Source organism: Orycteropus afer, unplaced genomic scaffold, assembly GCF_000298275.1.
Source record: "Orycteropus afer afer isolate SDZICR_OR568_19922 unplaced genomic scaffold, OryAfe1.0 scaffold00110, whole genome shotgun sequence".
Lineage (NCBI taxonomy): Eukaryota > Metazoa > Chordata > Mammalia > Tubulidentata > Orycteropodidae > Orycteropus > Orycteropus afer.
Window position 1 is genome coordinate 3,826,901 of NW_006921697.1, and position 19,373 is coordinate 3,846,273.

Consider the following 19,373-nt stretch of genomic DNA (forward strand, 5'->3'; position numbering starts at 1 on the left):
AAGAACAAAAAAATCTGTCCCAGAAGAAGTGCAGCTGGAATGCTTCTTGGAAGCAAGAATGGCCACCTACTTTGGTCATGTTGTCAGAAGTGAACAGTCCCTGGAGAAGGATATCATGATTGGTATAGGGTCAGCGAAAAAGGATAAGATCATCTATGAGATGGACTACAAAATGGCTGCAACGATAGGCTCAAGTACAGCAAGGATTGTGAGGATAGCACAGGACCAGGCAGTATTTTGTTCTGTTGTACATAGGGTCACTATGAGTGTAAATCAACTTGGCAGCATCTAACAACAACAACAACTACAAGGTTGGAGGGGTGGGAAAGGAATGGAAGGAAGAGCCACACTGTCAACCTCAGAAAGGATAAGGCTATTTCCTCCTTACTCCCCCCAAGTCCAGTGAAATCAAAGTGTGTAGTAGTATCCTTTGATGGTTTGAGTTTGAAATGAAGATGGCATGGACTTTCATGGTGCAATTGATGATATTGGGCCAGAGGACAGTGGACAATACAAAACTCATCCTAGATAATCACCCCTTCCTTCAGACCCTAAAAAGGATTTGTGCTTAGAAGATGCAAATAATTGGCTATGCTTGATCCTCAATCTTCAGCTAGGCTTTGGCCCCAGGCCCAGCATGACTGTGCTACACCTGTCTGTATCCTTCAGATACCTCCACTGCCTAGGTGGGGAGACCTAAACAGCTCGGAACCAAAGCCAGCCAAAATGCCCATGCCACGTGCTTCCCCAAGTCCAACCCTGAGAGTTGGTTCTTACCACCTCTTTGCTCACAAAGATTCCTGAAGGCAGCAGAATGGAACAGGGGACCCAGCAGGAGCATTTGCCCTAGGACCTACCCTAGCCTTTTCAGGCCAGGACAGAAGCACCTAAGACCCCAGAGCCTCCTAGAAGAAGAGAGAGCATTTGCAAAGGCAGTGGGAGCCCTATAATCTACCAAACAAAACAGGGAAAAGGCTACATTCATCCTAGTAGTCCTATTGTTGTTAGCTGTCATCCGACTGGCCCCCAACTCATGGGAACCCCATAACCAATGAAACAAAATGCTGCCCAGGCCTGCACTATCCCCATGATCCATTGTGGATTGGATTGTTGTGATCCATAGGGTTTTCACCAGCTAGTTTCTGGAAGTAGAACGCCAAGCCTTTCTCCATAGTCTTTCTTAGTCTGGAAGCTCCATTGAAACTCACTCAGTGGTATAGCAACACACAACCCTCTATTTAGGTGGTGGCTGCTTATGAGGTGCATTGGCCAAGACTTAACCAATGGAAGGCACAGATACTGCCACTGAGCCACCAATGTCCCCCCTCAGTAGTTCTGGGTGCACGGTGTTAGGCCTTTTAAACTCCTCAGAGGCACTCTACCCTTAGAGTAGATGATCCAAGCAAAATTATAGCACTCTAGGGCAGGTGGAAGGAGCTCTGGTAGCATAGTGCCTAAGACACTTGACTGCTAACCAGAAGGCTGACGGTTGAAACCCACCAGCCACTCAGAAGGAAAATGGGGCAATCTACTTCCATAGTGATACTGCCTCGGAAACGCAAGGAGGGGTCGCTATGAGTCGGGTCTGACTCGACAACACATAACAACAACAACAACAGGGCAGGTGGATGTTGTTGTTAGTTGCCATCGAGTAAAACTGTGCTCCACAAAGTTTTCTTGACTGTAATCTTAACCGAAGCAGATCACCAAACCTATGTTCCACAGTAGTGCTGGGTGGGTTCAAACTGCCAACCTTTAGGTTAGCACTTACAGTGCAAAACATTTGTACCACCTAGGAACCTATGTTCTGTTGTACACAGGGTTGCTATGAGTCAGGGCCGACCCGACGGCACCTAACAACAACAGCAACAAAGATGGGGGATGAAGGGGGTGGCACTGCATAAGGTGGGTATAGAGTGGGAGCAGGGAGAGAGGGTGGTGTTGGAAGGGTTGCCTTGCTCCTGACCCATCAGTGAGGATCCAACAGAGGGACCTAGAGGCAAATCTTGGGCTCCCCTTGAAGGCCTCTGTGCATTCTTCCATTCACTAAGCACCACGCCCGCGCTTTGTGCTGGGTATGGTTCTGGTGCTGAGGATTCAGTACTGAGCAGGGTAGATGAGGCCCCTGCTCTCATAAAGTGGAGACTTTCTCACTAGAGAGTGGAAAACAGGAAACACACATAGACCAAAGGTGATGCTGGGGCCTGGTGTTAATTCAGCTCTCTGAAGGCCCTCAACAAGATGGATTGACACAGTGGCTACAACGATGGCCTCAGTATAGTAGGGATTGTGGAGCTGGCACAGGACCAGGCAGTGTTTCATTCTGCTGTGCATAGGGCTGCTATGAGTCAGAGACAACACGACAGCACCTAAGAACAACAACTGAAGGCCCTGAACTCCCTGCCACTGCTTTTAAACCTGGAAAGGACCAGCTGGGACTTGCCTGACTGGTCTGGGCCTTGGGCTCATGCCAGCTACTAACCCAGGCTCCCGAGGCCTAGCTGCTAACTATCAGAAAGGTAAAACTGGAAACATCTCTGAGGTCCCTAAATCCCATCTGCTCATATTTCAGATGAGGAACTTGAAGCTCAGAAAGAGGGAAAGTCATTCATTTAACACTAACTGGCATTAATTGAGGAGCTCTGGTGGCATAGTGCCTAAGGCATTTGACTGCTAACCAGAAGGCTGGTGGTTCAAACCCACCAGCCACTCCTTAGAAGGAAGGTTAAGCAATCTACTTCTGTAGTGATACTACCTCAGAAACCCAAGGAGGGGTCGCTATGAGTCAGCTCCAACTCAACGGCAGTGAGTTTGGATTTTGTTTTTGGCATTTATTGAGCAGTTACTGTGTGCACATACACCAGGAGGCTGTCGTTCGAACAGAACAAGGAGATACTGCATGGTTTAAAATCAGAAAGGGTATGTGCCAGGGTTGTATCCTTTAACCATACTTAGTCAATTTCTATGCTGAACAAATAACCTGAGAAGCTGGACTATATGAAGAAGAACATAGTAGCATCAGGACTGGAGGACAACTCATAAATGACCTGTGATACGCAGACACAACTTTGCTTGCTGAAAGTGAAGAGGACTTGAAGCACTTACTGATGATTAAAGACTACAGTCTGCAGTATGGATTACACCTCAACATAAAATGAAAATCCTTACAACGGACAAATAAATGGAGAAAAGATTGAAATTGTCAAAGATTTCCTATTACTTGGGCCCACAATCAGCACCAATGGAAGCAGCAGGCAAGAAATCAGATGTCATATTGCATTGGGCAAATCTTCTGCAAAAGACCTCTTTAAACTGCTGAAGAGCACAGATGTCTCTTTGAAGACTAAGGTGTGCCTAACCCAAGCCATAGTATTTTCAATCACCTTATATGCATGTGAAAGCTGGACAATGAATATGGAAGATCAAAAAAGAGTTGACATTTTTAAGTTGTGGTGTTGGTGAAGAATACTGAAATGAAAGTACCATGGACTGCCAGAAGAAATAACAAATCTGTCCTGGACGAAGTGCAGCCGGAATGCACCTTGGAAGCAAGAATGGCCAGACTTCATCTCACCTACTTTGCTCATGTAACAGGGGCCATTCTCTGGAGAAGATATCATGCTTGGTAAAGTGGAGGGTCAGCAAAAAAGGGGAAGGCCCTCAATGAGATGGATTGACACAATGGCTGCAACGATGGACTCAGGTATAGCAAGGATTATGAGGATGGGGTCGGACTGGGCAGCGTTTTGTTCTGTTGTTCTATGAGCACAATTCACTGTGAGTCAGAGGCGCCTCAGTGGCACCTAACAACAACAATACTGTGTGTTAAACATTGTTGTTGTTATGTGCCATCGAGTCGGACCCAACGCATAGCGTCCCCTCCTTGGGTTTCCGAGGCAGTATCACTGCGGAAGTAGATTGCCCCATCTTCCTTCGGAGGAGTGGCTGGTGGGTTTGAACCGCCAGCCTTCTGGTTAGCAGTCAAGCACCTTAGGCACTATGCTACCAGAGCTCCTATGTTAAACATTAGGGTCATAAATATTTTTTGTCACCTCACATTTTTCACTCGATTTATTATAGATACCTTTTCAATCAAAGCATGCATATCTATAACATCTTTGTTAATAGATGTGCCATAATTAGTAAGTCCTCTACTGGTGAACATTTGGAGTCCCTGGGTGGTACAAACAGTTAAGCACTGGGTTACCGACCAAAAGGTTAGGGATTTGAACCTGTCCAGAGCTACCTCAGAAGAAAGGCCTGGCAATCTGCTTCTGAAAAGTCAGCCATGATATCTGGAAAGAAGGTGTTATGATTGGACCCCTACTTCAGTCATGCTGCACACCAAAAAGGCACACCTTAGGGCACTGGTCCCTGACAAGGCCTAGAGTTTTCTATATCAGCTGAGAAGATGGATACATTGATATCTGGGACCTTCTGGAGAAAACCCATGAACCGGCCTAGTCATGAAATATCTGCATAACAATGATCACCTACATCAAACCCTGGATCCTTTCTGCTAAGCAACAATTTATAACCATAACTGATTATTATATATATTAGTACATAATTCCTTGGACATTAAGTTACCCTTCCTCCAATGAGATGGCAAGTGTTAACTACTACTTTGAAAGAGAAGTCAAGAATCTGGAATATGTGGAGCAGCGCAAAAAAAATTCATGAGCAAGAAAAAGAAACAATGGAGCTGGAGATAGAGAAAAAGAAAATTAGCAGATTACTGACTAACCTTTTCAGGCAGCCTCCCGGAAGTGACATGTGAACAAAAAAGTGAGTGACAAAAAAGGAACTACCCAAGTAAGATCTGGAAAGAACTTCCTAGACAAAGGGAATGCCAAGAGCAAAGACCTTAAGGATAAGAACAAAGTCTAAACATTAGAGGAACTGAAAAAATGTTCAGTGTCACTAGACCACAGGGAGCAAGGGAAATGGCCTAGGAAATGATTTTATCTTTTAAAAAATGATCTTTGCTTCTATGGATAGAATGGGTTGTGGGTATGGAGAGGGAAGAGAAAGAACAAAAAGATGAAACAGGAAGAGACTGAGAGATTATGGTGGTTTGGACAGGGTGCTAGCAGTGACAAAGTGCAGTGTCAGGATATATAGTAGCCAGAACTGTTGATGGGTTGAAAGTGTGTGTGTGTGTGTATGTGTATGTGTGTGTGAAGGACTCCATTTTGGGGCAACTGGGTGGGATGAAGACTAGGGAAGTGTTGTAGACATTTGCCAGTTTGACTTGCTCAGTATCTGAATCCCCTTCTTATATTCATAATATGTACAAATATGTGAGTTTCAGGGAAAGGATGATAGCCAAACTAGCTAATTGTTAATTGCTGATTCCTGGAAGCTGGGGCACAAGTTGTATGGCCCAATTTCAGCAAATCTGATCCTTCAGTGACTTTGAATCAGGAATGATGCAAAGAAGAGATGACTTATTATCAGCTCCAGTGGTGCACGTGGGCTGTGTTTGGTGGTAATGGTGACAGATCATACCTTGATTGCTGTCATTCTGACCATGGAACCCCTTGTGTCTGCTTATTTTCCAAGTTTACTTTTCCAGATTTTCCAGTTTTAATTTACTTTAAACAAAAATTGAAGTATGACTTTACAAAGTACATAAATCATAAGTATGCAGTTGATATGTGAAATCACCACCCAGATCAAGATAGAAAATGTATTCGGCACCCTAAAACAGTTTCCCTCGGATACATTATTTTTCCAATAATTTCCATTTCTGCTTGAGATGGGAGAAGAGAAGAAGTCAGCCATGAAAGCTCTATGGAGCAGAGTTCTGTTCTGATAATCCTAGTCACACCTGGAGTTGGAAAACGACTCAATGACAAGTGGCTATTGTGTGTCTGATGCTCAGATAGGAGTAGGACAGCACCCTCCTACAATAAGAAGGAGTTTCCTTAGGGCAATGGGATCTCCCAAGACTGGGAGCAACCCCTTGCAACTCAGTACTTCCCAAGGTCCATCCCACCATAAGGCCTTGGGGGCTGTGGGGCCCCTTGCATGGGGCTAGAATTTCAAAACCTGCAGGAACAGGCTGTGTGGACCTCTGAGAGGCACATCCCCCAGGGAAGAGAAGCGGCTGCTGAAGGGATCAGCATGGGCTGGCACATGAAGTCTGTTTTCCATGTGTCTGGAATCAGGCCGAAACTTCCTGGAGTAATTTTAACCAGTGTCCACTCTAGAACAATACCAAAAAAGGTAAGTTTCTCACCACACCAAACAGGCACATACCTAACCATTGGCCTTTCATGAATTAGATCCTTAAAACATTCAGACCTAAAGCTGCTTTAAGCACTGAAGGTAGAAGAGTCAAGTGAAGCATTCTTTTACTGGGCTGGTGGCTATTTAATTGAAATTAACTCTAAAGTATTAGCTATTCTTACCCTCAGAAAATAGCCTGAGCCCCTCAGCTGTCTTGGGGAAGCAAGGTATTTTTAGACCCCAGAACAGCTGGTTTAGGATTTGCTGCAGTGGCTAGGAAGGCCAAGGGAGGATTGAATTTCAAGAGGCTGATGGAGTAGGGGGCGTTGGGGGGAGTTTGCCTTTAGGGGTCAAGAGCCAGAATAGTTTGTCTACATTGCCTTTTTTGATCAGCAAAGTGTCTTGATGTAAGGCAATGGTTCTCAGAAGTGTGGCCCCAAAACCAACGGCATCAGAGTCACCTGGGAACCTGTTGGAAATTCAAAGTTTCAGCCCTCATCCAGAACCTATTAAATCAGAGACTCTGGGGGTGGGGCCCAGCAATCTGAGTTTTAACAAGCCCTGTACATGATTGTGATGCTCGCTGCAGTTTGAGAACCATTGATAGCAGCAAACCATCTAACCGGGTCCCTTGAGCATCAGGCCAGATTGAAGAGTAATCCACATCAGTGCTTCTCAACTTCAGCATCTGCTCAAAGCCAGGGATTCTTGGTTCAGAAAAACACACATTCACATGAAAATCTTGGGGCCTCACTGGCCCAGGTTAAAAACTCTTGTTCTTTGGCAACCCACAAGTCCTTCTCTGAGTCTAAGTGTGAAATGCAGAGAAACTCGGAGTTGCAAGAGGGCTTATAGATCCCTTCTGCCACCAGAGCAGGAATCTCCTCCATGATATCTTTGGGAAGCTCAGCTTTAGTTTGCCACCTCCAGAGACAAGATGCTCACTGCTTCAAAAGACTCTGTTTCCAGGATGTGGGAAAAAAATTCAGATTCTTACAGGACCTATTGGGATTGAGGGAACCCCCTAATCTATTACCCTGAGATAATCTTTAAACCTTGAACTGAAATTATTTCAGTGAAGACATCTTTAAACAACAACAGTGTAGCTCAACTAGTAAAGGATGTTCATCTTGAAAAATGCTCTCTTTTAAACAATTATCTGTACTAAACTTGACAACAATAACTTTAAAACACAGAGGAGAAGTTAGAGGGCAGAAAGCCTAAATTAATGGTGGTAAAACCATATGGATGGAGATAGAATGATGACACAATGCAAACAATGTAACCAATGTCATTGAACTGTGCATGTAAAAATGTTGCATGGGTGTATGTTTTGTCATGTATATTTTTACAAAAAATAAAAGGAAATAGAAAGAACCCATTTCCAAAGATCCTTGACTTAATCTAATTAGATACAGTTAGCTCTTGTTAACTTCTATATTGGTTTATACCAGCCAAGTTACAATTGTACGGCTGAACGATAACCTTATAATTTATAACTCTAAGTATGGACCTGTCCTAAATGTAGAAATGAATGCAGTATTTTTAACAGCCTCTATCAGCGTTGGAGTGCTGGAAAATTCTCCCTTGTACTGATGTGAAATCTACCTCCCAGGGACCTACTACCCCCACCTTGGTTTTGGCTTTGGAGCCACAAGGATCAAATCCAAAGGCTTGCTTTACAAAAGACAGCCTTTACTTTTCATTGGCCTGATTGGCACGGGGACGCAGGGAGGACGGTCTCTGGTTGCCCGCTTGGCTCAGGGCCTGGGCACGGACTCTGCCAGCCGGCCAGCCGTCTGGGTTCAGAAGATGCAAGTGCAGCCCACAGCGATGGTCTCCATGACTGCACGCTGGCGGCAGGGCCCGGCGCGCGGCGGCGGCGGGCAGAGGCGGCGGCGCACCGGCACCTGGCTGAACACCGGCACGCTCACCATGCTGCGGTCCTCCTGCATGGTGAAGGGGTTCACGCAGCCCAGGCACAGGCACCGCGCCTCCGGCAGGTCCACAGGGATGCGGCTCGGGTCGTGGTTGATGCTGCAGGGAGGGGGAAGAGAGCACAGCACGGAAATGGATTGGAAAAGATAACATTGGCGCACTCACCACGCCCCCACCCGTTCCTAAGTGAGGTTTGTTGGTTGGTTGTTTTTACCCGTAACCAGAGTTTAAGACGTCCTGGTGGCGTACTGGTTGAGCGCTGGGCTGCTAACTGAACGATCAGCGGAACCCACCAGTGGCTCCAAGGGAGAAAGATGCGGCAGCCAGCTTTGCTTGGAAACCCTATGGGGCAGTTCTGCTCTGCCCTATAGGGTCGCTATGAATCAGAGTCCACTGAGAGCGATTTTTTTTTAATAGGTTTAACTAGAGTTTTGATTCAGCAGCAAGACCATGCTGTAACTGGAAGCGGGGCAGTAATCAACTCCGTGTTTGTGATGAAAAAAAAAAAAAATAGAAGATTGAAGGTCCTGAAAGGCAACCCAATGGTTACCCAGGTTCAGGGTCATCAAGTGGTCAGGAACCAATATTTACCCACCTTCCCTTTTCATCCAAAGTCCATGGGTGGTGCGGTTTTCACGTGAGGAGCTATATGAATCACCTGGGGATCTTGTTAAAATGTAGATTATGATTCAGTCTATCGTGGGGGTGGGGAGAGGAAGAAGGGGAGTGGAAATTCAAACTCTCAGCAAGGGGTCAAACCAGAATGAACTGATTGGAAGCCCTGCTGCTAACCTAAAGGTTGGCCTTTGGAACCCAGTCAGCAGCATTGTGGAAGAAAGGCCTGGCTATCTGCTTCCGTAAAGGTTGGAGGAGTTCTGCTCTATGATACATGGGTTGACAGGAGACAATCAACTGCATAGAGAGGGGTTTGATTTTAGTTCCTTTTTCATCTGGTAAGAGCCCCATCCTAGTACTGCATTGTGCTGTACAGGTCCAGAGAAGCCCTTACTCTGCCTCCCTGACCCTCCCGCTTGTTTAAATTCTTAGGCAACTTAATCCGTGGGAAATAACCACATTGATACCTGATGCCCATTGGAAGAGAAGTTCACGAGTCCTGGGTTCTATTTTGATTCGGTCTCCATTCATTGAGCAAATATTTTTACACGCCCACATTTGACTGATTCCATCCTAGCATTAAGTATTCACTGATGAATAGAACAGACATGTTCCCTCCTGGTGCCTCATGGAACTTCAAATATGGGGACTTTCTTGGTGACCTTTCCTTCTCTATGCCTCAGCTTCCTCGCCTGCTTAATGTGTCTGTGTTGTGGGGTGAACTCAGTCTGTGAACATGGAGTATCAGTATCACCTGGGAGCTTGTTAAAAATGTAGACTCTGATCCCCAAACCTGACCTCCTGACTCAGGGTCTGTATTTTCATAAGATCTCCAGATCTCCATGGTCACCACAAAGAGTGAGAAGTCTGGCTCTGGAGGCTCTTTAAAACCCAAAATCCTACTACCGTCAAGTCAATTCTGACTCATATAGCAACCCTATAGGACAGAGTAGAACTGTCCCACAAGGTTTCTAAGGCTGTAATCTTTATGGAAGAAGAGTGCTACATCTTTCTGCAGAGCAGCTGGTGGGTTCAAACTGCCAATCTTTCAGTTAGCAGCTGAGCACTTAACCACTGCACCACCGGGACTCCTTGGAGGACCTTTATGGCCTTTCCAATTGTCACATTCTAGAGCTGTGCTGACCAATACAGTAACCACTAGCCACATGTGGATATTCAAATTCAAATTAATAAAATTTAGATCCTCAGTCACACTAGCCATGTTTCAATTACTCAATACCCACAGAAGGCTAGTGGCTACTCTATTGAACTCCCCATCATTGCAGAAAGTTCTACTGAACGGTCTCAGGATGTAACCTGTGTGGCTAAGAAATCTTTGGCCAAGGTTTGTCAGGGAGGATGCTTTAGGGTCAGTCCATTTCTTCATTATTCCTTCAACATGTATGCATTTGCCTCTTCTCTGTGCCAAACATTTTGCTAAGAAGTGGAGCTACTGGGTATAACACCACCTCTGCCATCTAGGGGCAGTAGTCTTGATTCCCAAACTGGGTAGGGCATTTGAATCATGTAAAGTATATAAGATACTGCTTTCTGGACCTCCGCACTGGAGATTTATATTGGTGGAGCATGGAAATCTGGATTTTAAAAGCTTCTTAGGTGACTCTGATCCAGGGATTGGGAAGGTCCCAGTCTAGTGTGAGAGATAAACATAAGCACATCCAACTTAATACCACATAGAAAGGCTGTAACAAGTTTGTACAAGTCACCGTGGGAGCTGGAGAAAGTGAGAAGGGATGCTATCAGTCAGATCCGACTCCATGGCAGTGAGTTTGGTTTCTTTGGTTTATCACCTCCTTTTACAGTTCAGGCTCAGAGGGGTCAAGTGACTTGCCTAAAGCAACACAGCTGATAAGAGGTAGAGTCAGTAGTCCAATGCAGCCACTCAAGCCTCTAAATTCAATGTCTTAACTGTTAAAATGACTGAGACTATGAGTAAGGTACCCCTCTCTGGCCCCTCCCAAATAAAAAGCTTGGCCACCGCTGCCCAGCCCAACCTACCTGTAGCCCCAGGGTGACAGGCTCCTCTTGTTGGACAGCCACAGCTGGAGGTTGACTTCACATTTCTTCCTGGCTGGCTCAGAGCTGTTCCTCAGCTGGGCCACCATCTCCCCAAGGTTCCTCTCATACTCCTCCATGCGAGTATATGGCTTCGCCCATGACACCAGGTCCAGAGGCGCCTGGTGAGGCCCAGGGGCCAGGGGCCCAGGTTTCCCTTGCCCCTTCTTCTTGCCTTTGGGGTTTCTAGGCTGGCCCAGCACCAGAAAGATGGAGATGGTAAGAAGGAACAGCTGGGGAGGAAGACCATAAGTCAAAGGTGAGAGAGATAGGTCTCTCTTGACTGAGACTCAGGGCCCAGAGAGGTGAGATGGAAGAGGAAAGGTCTCTATGTTGACCACTCTCACTTGCCATGCCCTGGCCAGGGCCCACTGGGCCATAACCCATGTATATCGACACTTGCACCAGGCTTTGTAACTGGCATCAAGGACACAACAGTGACACTTCCCTCTCTCTTCCTCCACATCCAGTTCATCGCTAAGGTACTATGTTGTTGTTGTTATGTGCCGTCGAGTCGGACCCTACTCATAGCAACCCCTCCTTGGGTTTCCAAGGCAGTATCACTACAGAAGTAGATTGTCCCATCTTCCTTCCGAGGAGTGGCTGGTGGGTTTGAACCACCAGCTTTTGGTTAGCAGTCAAGTGCCTTAGGCACTATGCTACCAGAGCTCCCAAGGTACTATGGTACCTCCTAAAAATCTCCCCACTCATTCACTTCTCTCCATCTCCTCCACCTTCCTTACTTCCCTAGACAGTTCAACAGCTTCCTACCTGATCTCCCAAAATCTACTCTAGCTTCTTCCAATCAGTTCTGCACACCATGGCCAAGGACAGCTATTTGAAATGCAAGTTAGATGATGTCACCCTCTTGCTTAACACCCTTCGATGACTTCCCGTTGCCTTCAAATAACAATTTCTCTACTCAGGGTTCCCAGTCCTTGTCTTCTTGCTCCTGCTGAGCTCTCTCTCCTCACCTCACTCCCTCCCTCTCTCATACCTGTTCTTCAGTGTCTGGCCTTCTCTCAATCCCTTACTCTCACTCACCATGTTCCTTCCTGCCACAGGGACTTTGCACATGCCTCTGTCTGCAGCATTCTGCTTCCCCCTCCTACCTTCTAGGAGCTCTGGTGGCATAGTGCCTAAGGCATTTGACTGCTAACCAGAAGGCTGGTGGTTCAAACCCACCAGTCACTCCTCGGAAGGAAACCAAAGAAGAACCAAACTCACTGCCATGGAGTTGGATCCAACTCGTAACGACCCCTCCTTGGGTTTCCAAGGTGGTATCATTATGGAAGTAGATTGCCCAACCTTCCTTCCGAGGAGTGGCTGGTGGGTTTGAACCGCCAGCCTTCTGGTTAGCAGTCAAATGCCTTAGGCACTACACCACCAGAGCTCCTACTCAGAAGAAAGTTTAGGCAATCTGCTTCTGTAGGGATACCAACTCAGAAACCCAAGGAGGGGTTGCTATGAGTCAGATCCGACTCTATGGCAGTAAGTTTGGTTGGTTTTAGTTTTCCCACCTTCTAAGTGCCTGTTAATTACTCATGTCTCAGCTCTCGTATTAATTCCTTAGGGTTGCCTTCATGGGCCTTCTTGGGCTCTCATAACACCTCTCTTACATGACTGTAGCTTTACAGTTTCTACATGTATTTTATCTGGGTGTCCTCCACTAAGCCACATGAGGGCAGGCATTGCGTGTATCACCAGTGTCTACATGCTAGGACCCCTGGTGGCACAGTGTTTAAATGCTCAGCTGCTAACAAAAAGGTCGGCAGTTCAAATCTCCCAGCTATGCCATGGAAGAAAGATGTGGCAGTCTGCTTCCATAAAGATTTACAGCCTTGGAAACCCCATGGAGGCAGTCTTACTCTGTCCTCTAGGATCATTCTGAGTCAGTATCAACTCAATAGCAATGGTTTTGTGTTTGGGTTTTTTTTTTTTTTTTTTTTGGCAGATGGTGTAGGGGGTAGTCTATATGGTGCAGGGCACTTAGATACTTAGTAAACATTTGCTGAGTGAATGAATGACTATCACTATCCCTGTCCTTCTGCAGCTTATAGTCTGGGTGGGAAAACAGACAGCAAACAAGAAAACAAACACATAACTCCAACTAGTAACCAGTGCAATGAGGGAACCATGCAATGAGGGGTGTAGTTAGAGGATAGCTATACCCCCTGCTTACTCTTGTGGTAGTGGAGTCGTCCAGGAAAGGCTTTCTGAAGAGGGACATGTCAGGTAAAGTTTAAAGGATGAGAAGGAGGCAGACTTCAGACTCACTCTTCAAACAGAGTGAGTCTGAAAGTCTTACAGACCAAGGGAACAATGGGAGAGGCGATTGGAGTTGGTGAAAAGTTTTGCTGAAAGGAAACAAGTGTGGGTGAAATACAGTGTGTGGGAGAAGTGGTATGAGATGAAGTTGAGAAGGTAGGCAGGTCGCGGGGACGAAACTAATTTCTTGGACTCATCTCCATGACACCTGTCCTCCTCTTCCTCCCTGTCTCCCTTCCCCCATCCCTGGCCCTCTGCCTATCCCATCCCCGGTCCACTCCTCACCTACTCACACCACCCTCACCCACTGCCATCCTGCTTCTGCCTTCCCAGACCCTGGAGCCTCAGGGAAGCCTCTGGCTCCCATAGTGGCTGACTCAGGGGCCGAGCAGAACCTAGACTCTTCAGGAAGCTGGGAGGGAAAGGCCAGGACTGGACATGGGCAGGAGCCAGAGCTGGTCAGAACAGAGGAGCCTCTAAGTAAGCTTTATCTCCCACAAAATCTCTTCAGGCTCCGTACCTGCACCGTATCCGGCATGGCCCGTGCCTGATATTTCCAGGCTCCGCAATAGGTCTTGAACCTTGAAAACAAGTTCCAGCATTGCCCCTCTTGGCAGAGCCACTACCTGGCACAAAATCAGTGACAGCAATTCAAGTCACTAAATTCTTCCTTTTTGGTCCTAGATTCTGGTGCACAAAAATGTCTCACTAACAATAGGCTTTCTCTTCTGAGATTCTCACGTGATGTTCTTAAACTCTGGCTCTCTGCTCTGAGAAACCCAGAATAGAATCAAAGTTCCCCACCCTCACTTTGCAGCAGGAAACAGAAACAGAAGGACTTGCCCAAGGTCACACAACCCAGATCCCAGGACCCATCTCCCCTGTTGCCTCTGGTCTGACAGATAGGGCTTGTGTGGACAGGCTGGGCCCAGGTCAGAAGCCTGAGCTACTGCCCGAAGCAGCAGGCCCTGAGGCCGTCTGTTTCTTCCTTGTCCTGTGGAGAGGGCAGAGGGAGAACTTACCCCTGCAGAATGCAGGCCAAAACAGAGGCAGCCATTAATCAATATGAAAGAAAACAAAACACTCAGGCCCTCAGAAGGCATGGGGACAGGGGGTGGGGGGTGGGGGTGGGGAAGTGCCACGTACCAGGTTGTGCGGCCAATCCATCCCCCTGAGCCAGGCCGCCAGTCAGTCGGCCTGCAGCTGCTGCCCGCCTGGAACCCCAGATGCCTGCGCCGAGGAGAGAATGGCAGCAACAGGATGGAGTGAAGCAATTATAGCTCGACAGGGGGTTGCTGGGGGAGTGGGTGGGTGGGCTCATCGTGGACTGGGAGCCCTTGGCCCCCAGCTGGCTGGGCCTGGCTCAGTGGCAGGCGGTAAGGGGCGTGGGGGCAGGCCAGGAACCGGGCTGAGGTGCCCAGGGGCTGTTGACCAAGGGACAATGCCCTGTGTGTCTGGCAGGACTCTAGCGGGTGGCACCTCCGCCTGTGGCCTGCGGCTGGCCGCCCAGCCAGCACCCACAGAGCCAGCTAAGACAATCAGCTTCGTTTGCTTTGGGGATGGCAAGAGGGTGAGGGTGGAGGAGGGACGGACTGTCGGGTGGTCAGAAGAGCAAATGTTCTCGGAGTGCGCCGGCCAGCAGCAAGGCACGGGCTCATCTTCCAGGAAGCAGGCTCAGGCACTCCAGTCTTGGCCAGCCTCAGGTGAGCCCAACAGCCCTTGGAGACCAGAGTCCCACCCTTCTAGTTCACAGGCGAGGAAACTGAGGCCTCGCTGAGGAGAGCACTTGTCCAGAGTTACACAGTGAGTTAAAGATGAGAAAGCTGGGATTTGTGCTCTGTCCACCACCCACCACCCTGTTTTTCTTGGAATTTTTTCTGCTCCATTACAGCCTGCTCTGGACATGTTTCTGAATCCTTGTGTTCTCACATGGGCCAGGTTGCTGACCCATGAGGACTTCATGGCCCATTTTTCTGACCTTCCTGGTGCAGTGCTCACCCTCGTGTATAAAGTGTCTCCATTTCCAAAATCTGCTTTTGTGTGGCTGCTTGTGACCTTCATTCTCCCTCTGCCCCAATTTTCTTCTCTATAAATTGGGAGTCATGCCTAGGAACAGATAGTGGCCTGGGCTATTTCTCCCAGAAGTCTTTCTGAGCCTCAGTTCCAACATCTCTTGAACGGGGATAATCCTAGCATCTACCTCTTGGAGCTCTTAGGAGGAGCAAAGGAAACAACTCATGCTCAACAGCTGACACTGTGTCTCTGGCACATAGTAAGTGTTCCAAAAAAAAAAAAAAAAAACCAAACTTGGAAGTGTTTGCACAGGGAGACAGCTTAGGAGATGGGAGTGCATGGGAGGGAAGGACACAGGGAAGAAGTAACTACAGGGAGGAAGTAAGAAGAGAGCTGTTACATTGTAAGGAATTGCAGTCAATGTCATGAGACAAAATGCATATGAACTGCTATATGGAAAGTTTGCTCTGTAAACTTTCACCCAAATCACAATACAAATAAATAAATAAACAAACCAAACTCACTTCCATCAAGCCGATTCCAACATAAATCTTTACAGAACCCATCTGCTTTCGAAAGTGCAGCTGGTGGGTTTGAACTGCCAACGTTCTGATTAGCAGTCAAATGCCTAAGGCACACTGTACCACCAGAGCTCCTCGGTAAGTGTACAGGGAACATTAAACCAACAAACCAAACCAGTTCCTATCAAGTCTTCCAACTCACAGCAACGCCATGTGTTTCAGAGTAGAACTGTGGTCCATAGGGTTTTCATAGGATTGCAACCTTTTGGAAGCATCACCAGGCCTTTCTTCTGAGAAGCTAGGTGGGTTTGAACCACTAACTTTTGGGTTAGAAGTCCCTTCACTCTGCACAGTGGTTCTCACCACTGAGCCAACTCTCCTTCTACCCTCGGCACACAGTTCCTTGGGCACAGTTACTGGGACAGCTCTAGACTTCACAGGCTCAGCCCAAAACTTGGTGAGTTCAAATGACCCCAAGGCCCATAAGTCCTGAATCTCATACTGCATTGACCTCCCCACTGGCCATGGTCTCTCACCTCACAGCCCAGCTGACCATGAGCTTTGGAATCCACCCATGGAGGAGCGTGGGTGGGAGGTTGCTTGAAAGAGGACAGCGAGGGGCGGGGGGGGGGGCACTAGAAACAGACATCCAGTCCCAAACCATCTTGCTGAGGCCACTCTTGGCCATTTACAGGAATGGGCTGAGGGGAAGAACGCGGGCAAGAGGCGCTCCTGAATGTCACAAGATTAATCTGTCCAGGGCAGGTTTCCACAGAATAACTGAGAAGCTGGCTGGGGCACTAGCTCTGAGAGATACCACCATATTTGGTCAAATGCTAGACAGGGCTCTATTCTATCGGTGGAAACTCCAGAGGGAGGGGGACTCTGAAAATACCTCCTCAGGCAACAAGGGCCCCCATCCCCACCCCAGACTGTCCCAGCCCCACCTCCACTGTCCTTTGCACAAATGAAACAACCAAGATAAGGGGGCAAAAGATGGGGACAGATAGCTTTATTGTGTGCAGGCTTCTTGCTATCCCTCTGCTGCTGCTGCTTGCAGGCTCTGACAGACATGCAGCTGGGGGACCACTCCCCACATATGCAGAAAGGTGAGGAAAATGAAAGGAGGGTATTGGGGTACCAGGGAAATCCTCTGCTTCTCAGGATCCCAGAAACCGCCATACTTTCCTTGCCTGCAGGCAATACACATCCACCACTTCTGTCTCCCAAAGACAGGACTTAACCTCCCAACTCCCAGCTTCACTGATTGTTAATGTAGATCCTAGAGTCACAGCCCAGAAGATTCTGATTTGGCAGGCATTGTAAAAAGAACCCAGTCTCAGAACTAGAGGATCTAGAACTGAGAACCTCACACATCACCTAACTAGCTGCCTCCCATTCAACTGTTACCAGACTAAGTCTCCCAGATGTTTCCACCAGAGCTGGGATCAGAGCTCACTCTCCTAATTCTTAATTCACTCTTCCCCAAAATTTTATGCAAACACACTGGGCCAGGCTGGGCCTCCTTGCCTGGAGGGGATCCACAAGCAAGACTAGTCCTTCTGGGGACCTCTGATCCCTCACAATGGGGAAGGGGAGCTGTGGCGTTCCTAGGCAGGTGCTGTGAGGAGTCAGGCCTGGGCCTGGCAGCCATTACTGGGTCTCCCAACCCTGGATCCTGTCAGAAGGATCCCTGATGGCACAGTGGTTAAGAACTCAGTTACTAACTGAAAGGTTGGTGGCTCAAATTCACCAGCTGCTTCTCAAGAAAGATGTGGCAGTCTGCTTCCATAAAGATTACAGTCTTGGGGCAGTTCTACTCTGTCCTATAGGGTCACTATGAGTGGAAATCAACTCTACAGCAATGGGTTTGTTTTTTTGGTTGGTTGGGTCTTCTCAGACCAGGAAGGAGTCCCCTTCCTCCAGTCTCAGCTTCTAGAAACCAACTAGGAATCATCTGCCCTCAGAGGTGTTGTAAGTGTGAACCAAGAGATACCATGAGACCTACCCTCCGGGGTCAGCATCAGGCCTGAGAGAAAGGAGTAGGAACTTGGGCTCCAGTGCAAACTTGGGATGGGGGCCTTGAGTCTCTAAGAAAAGGAGGTGTTAGGTACACATGAGTGAATGAACATGGGGTTGGCTAGAGAATGAGGGGCAGTAGGTAGTCCTGCCCAGAGCACCAGAGCCCACAGCTGCAGGCCTTGCCAGGAGAAGTGCTGTACTCACCACCAGGTGGTGCCACCAGAAAGCCAGACATCCCTAAGAGTGTGGCAAACCCTGATCTCTGTGCCAGCATTCTGTTTCTTCAGGAATGGACTCTGGGGCTGAGAATGAGGGGCCAGGGTGAGTGGTTACAGATCCTTGTGCCTGCCCTTGCTTACTGAGAGGCCCAGTTGTAGATGAGGACCAATACCTAGATGCTTTCCACATCAGAGCCTTTATTGAAGCTCCTAGGAATGGCATAGCCAGCCGGGGTTGGGAATGCTTCTGTCTGGGTACTGAGTGATTTGCTTTACTTTAAGCACCTACTATGTGCAATTCCCTAGGCATTTTTTGCCTGGACACTGTAATTCTTGGAAGCTGCTGCTTAGCATCTGCTTACTAGTGCCAGGTGCTGTGCTAAGTCCTTCACCTGCATTGTTTCATTCAGTCCTCTCAACGATCCTGTGGTGAAGCTGTGATTTTATCCTGAATTTGTGGATGGGGAACTTGAGGCTCAGAGAGCTTAGTCACTTGCTCAAAATCACAGGGAATTGAAACCAAGTTTTTCTGACTCCTCCACTTGCTGCCCCCTGCAGGGGGTGAGGAGAGGAACACTGCTGTCCAGTTGGCCAGTGGGTCATGAACTAGAGTCTGTGCTTGCCTCAGCCTTGTCCCGCCAGCCTGAAACACTCTGGACCCTGCGTGTTCATTAGCTCACTGAGTTCAAGCCCAAATTACAGTCCTCAGTGTGGATCTGAGGTCTGGAAGGGGCTGTTGTATCTTGAGCATGTTTTAAGTCTCCTGCTGGGCTGGGCTACACAAAGCTCATAGGCTGTGGGCACGGCACCCAGCAGCATTCCTGGCACATAATAGGCACTCACTAGATATCAGCTGCATTGAATCACACTAGCTGTATTGTAGAGCAGTGACGCTGTGATGGAGAATGGGCAATGGGCACCCAGAGGAGGTCTGCAGTCCAGGCAAGAAGAATTCAGACTCCAGAGGTTGACAGGCCTGAGTTTCAATCCTGTCCCTGCCATTTCACAGATGTGTGACCTTGGGGAAGGGGAAGTTACTTGACGCCTCTGAACCTTATTTCTTCTGCACAGTGGAGATACTAATAACTTGGCTCTCAGTGCTTTATTGTGAAGATCAAATGAGAGAATGCATGGGAAAGCATTTAGCAGGGTGCCTGGCAAAAAGTAAGTGCTCAATTAATGGTGGCTACAATGAATAAGGAAGACTGAAGAAGAGTTGATGCTTTTGAGTTGTGGTGTTGGCAAAGAATACTGAAAGTACCATGGACTGCCAAAAGAACTAACAAATCTATCCTGGAAGGACAATTGGAATGCTCCTTGGAAGCGAGAATGGCCAGACTTCATCTCACCTACTTTGGTCATGTTGTCAGAAAGGACCGTTCCCTGGAGAAGGATATCATGCGTGGTAGAGAGGAGGGTCAGCAAAAAAGGGAAGGCCCTCAATGAGATGGATTGACACAGTGGCTGC

General features: G+C 47.8%; 1 protein-coding gene across 1 annotated transcript; it reads right to left on the minus strand.

The window, feature by feature from the left end:
• Positions 1 to 8,039: 8,039 nt before the first annotated feature.
• IL17B (interleukin 17B) lies at positions 8,040 to 14,298 on the minus strand. The gene is made up of 3 exons (XM_007943592.2): positions 14,278 to 14,298; positions 10,807 to 11,096; positions 8,040 to 8,271 (listed from the first exon to the last, which is right to left on the minus strand). The coding sequence occupies exons 1-3, from the start codon at positions 14,296 to 14,298 to the stop codon at positions 8,040 to 8,042; spliced, it is 543 nt and encodes a 180-aa protein (XP_007941783.1).
• Positions 14,299 to 19,373: the final 5,075 nt, after the last annotated feature.

What these genes read in the sequence shown, in the direction of transcription:
- IL17B (XM_007943592.2), bottom strand. Translation starts at nt 14,298, where the DNA reads ATGGATTGGCCGCACAACCTG. An exon ending in TGGATTGGCCGCACAACCTG is followed by an intron (nt 11,097 to 14,277) that starts GTACGTGGCACT and finishes CTTCCTCCCCAG; the next exon opens with CTGTTCCTTCTTACCATCTC. An exon ending in CTGTCACCCTGGGGCTACAG is followed by an intron (nt 8,272 to 10,806) that starts GTAGGTTGGGCT and finishes CCCTCCCTGCAG; the next exon opens with CATCAACCACGACCCGAGCC.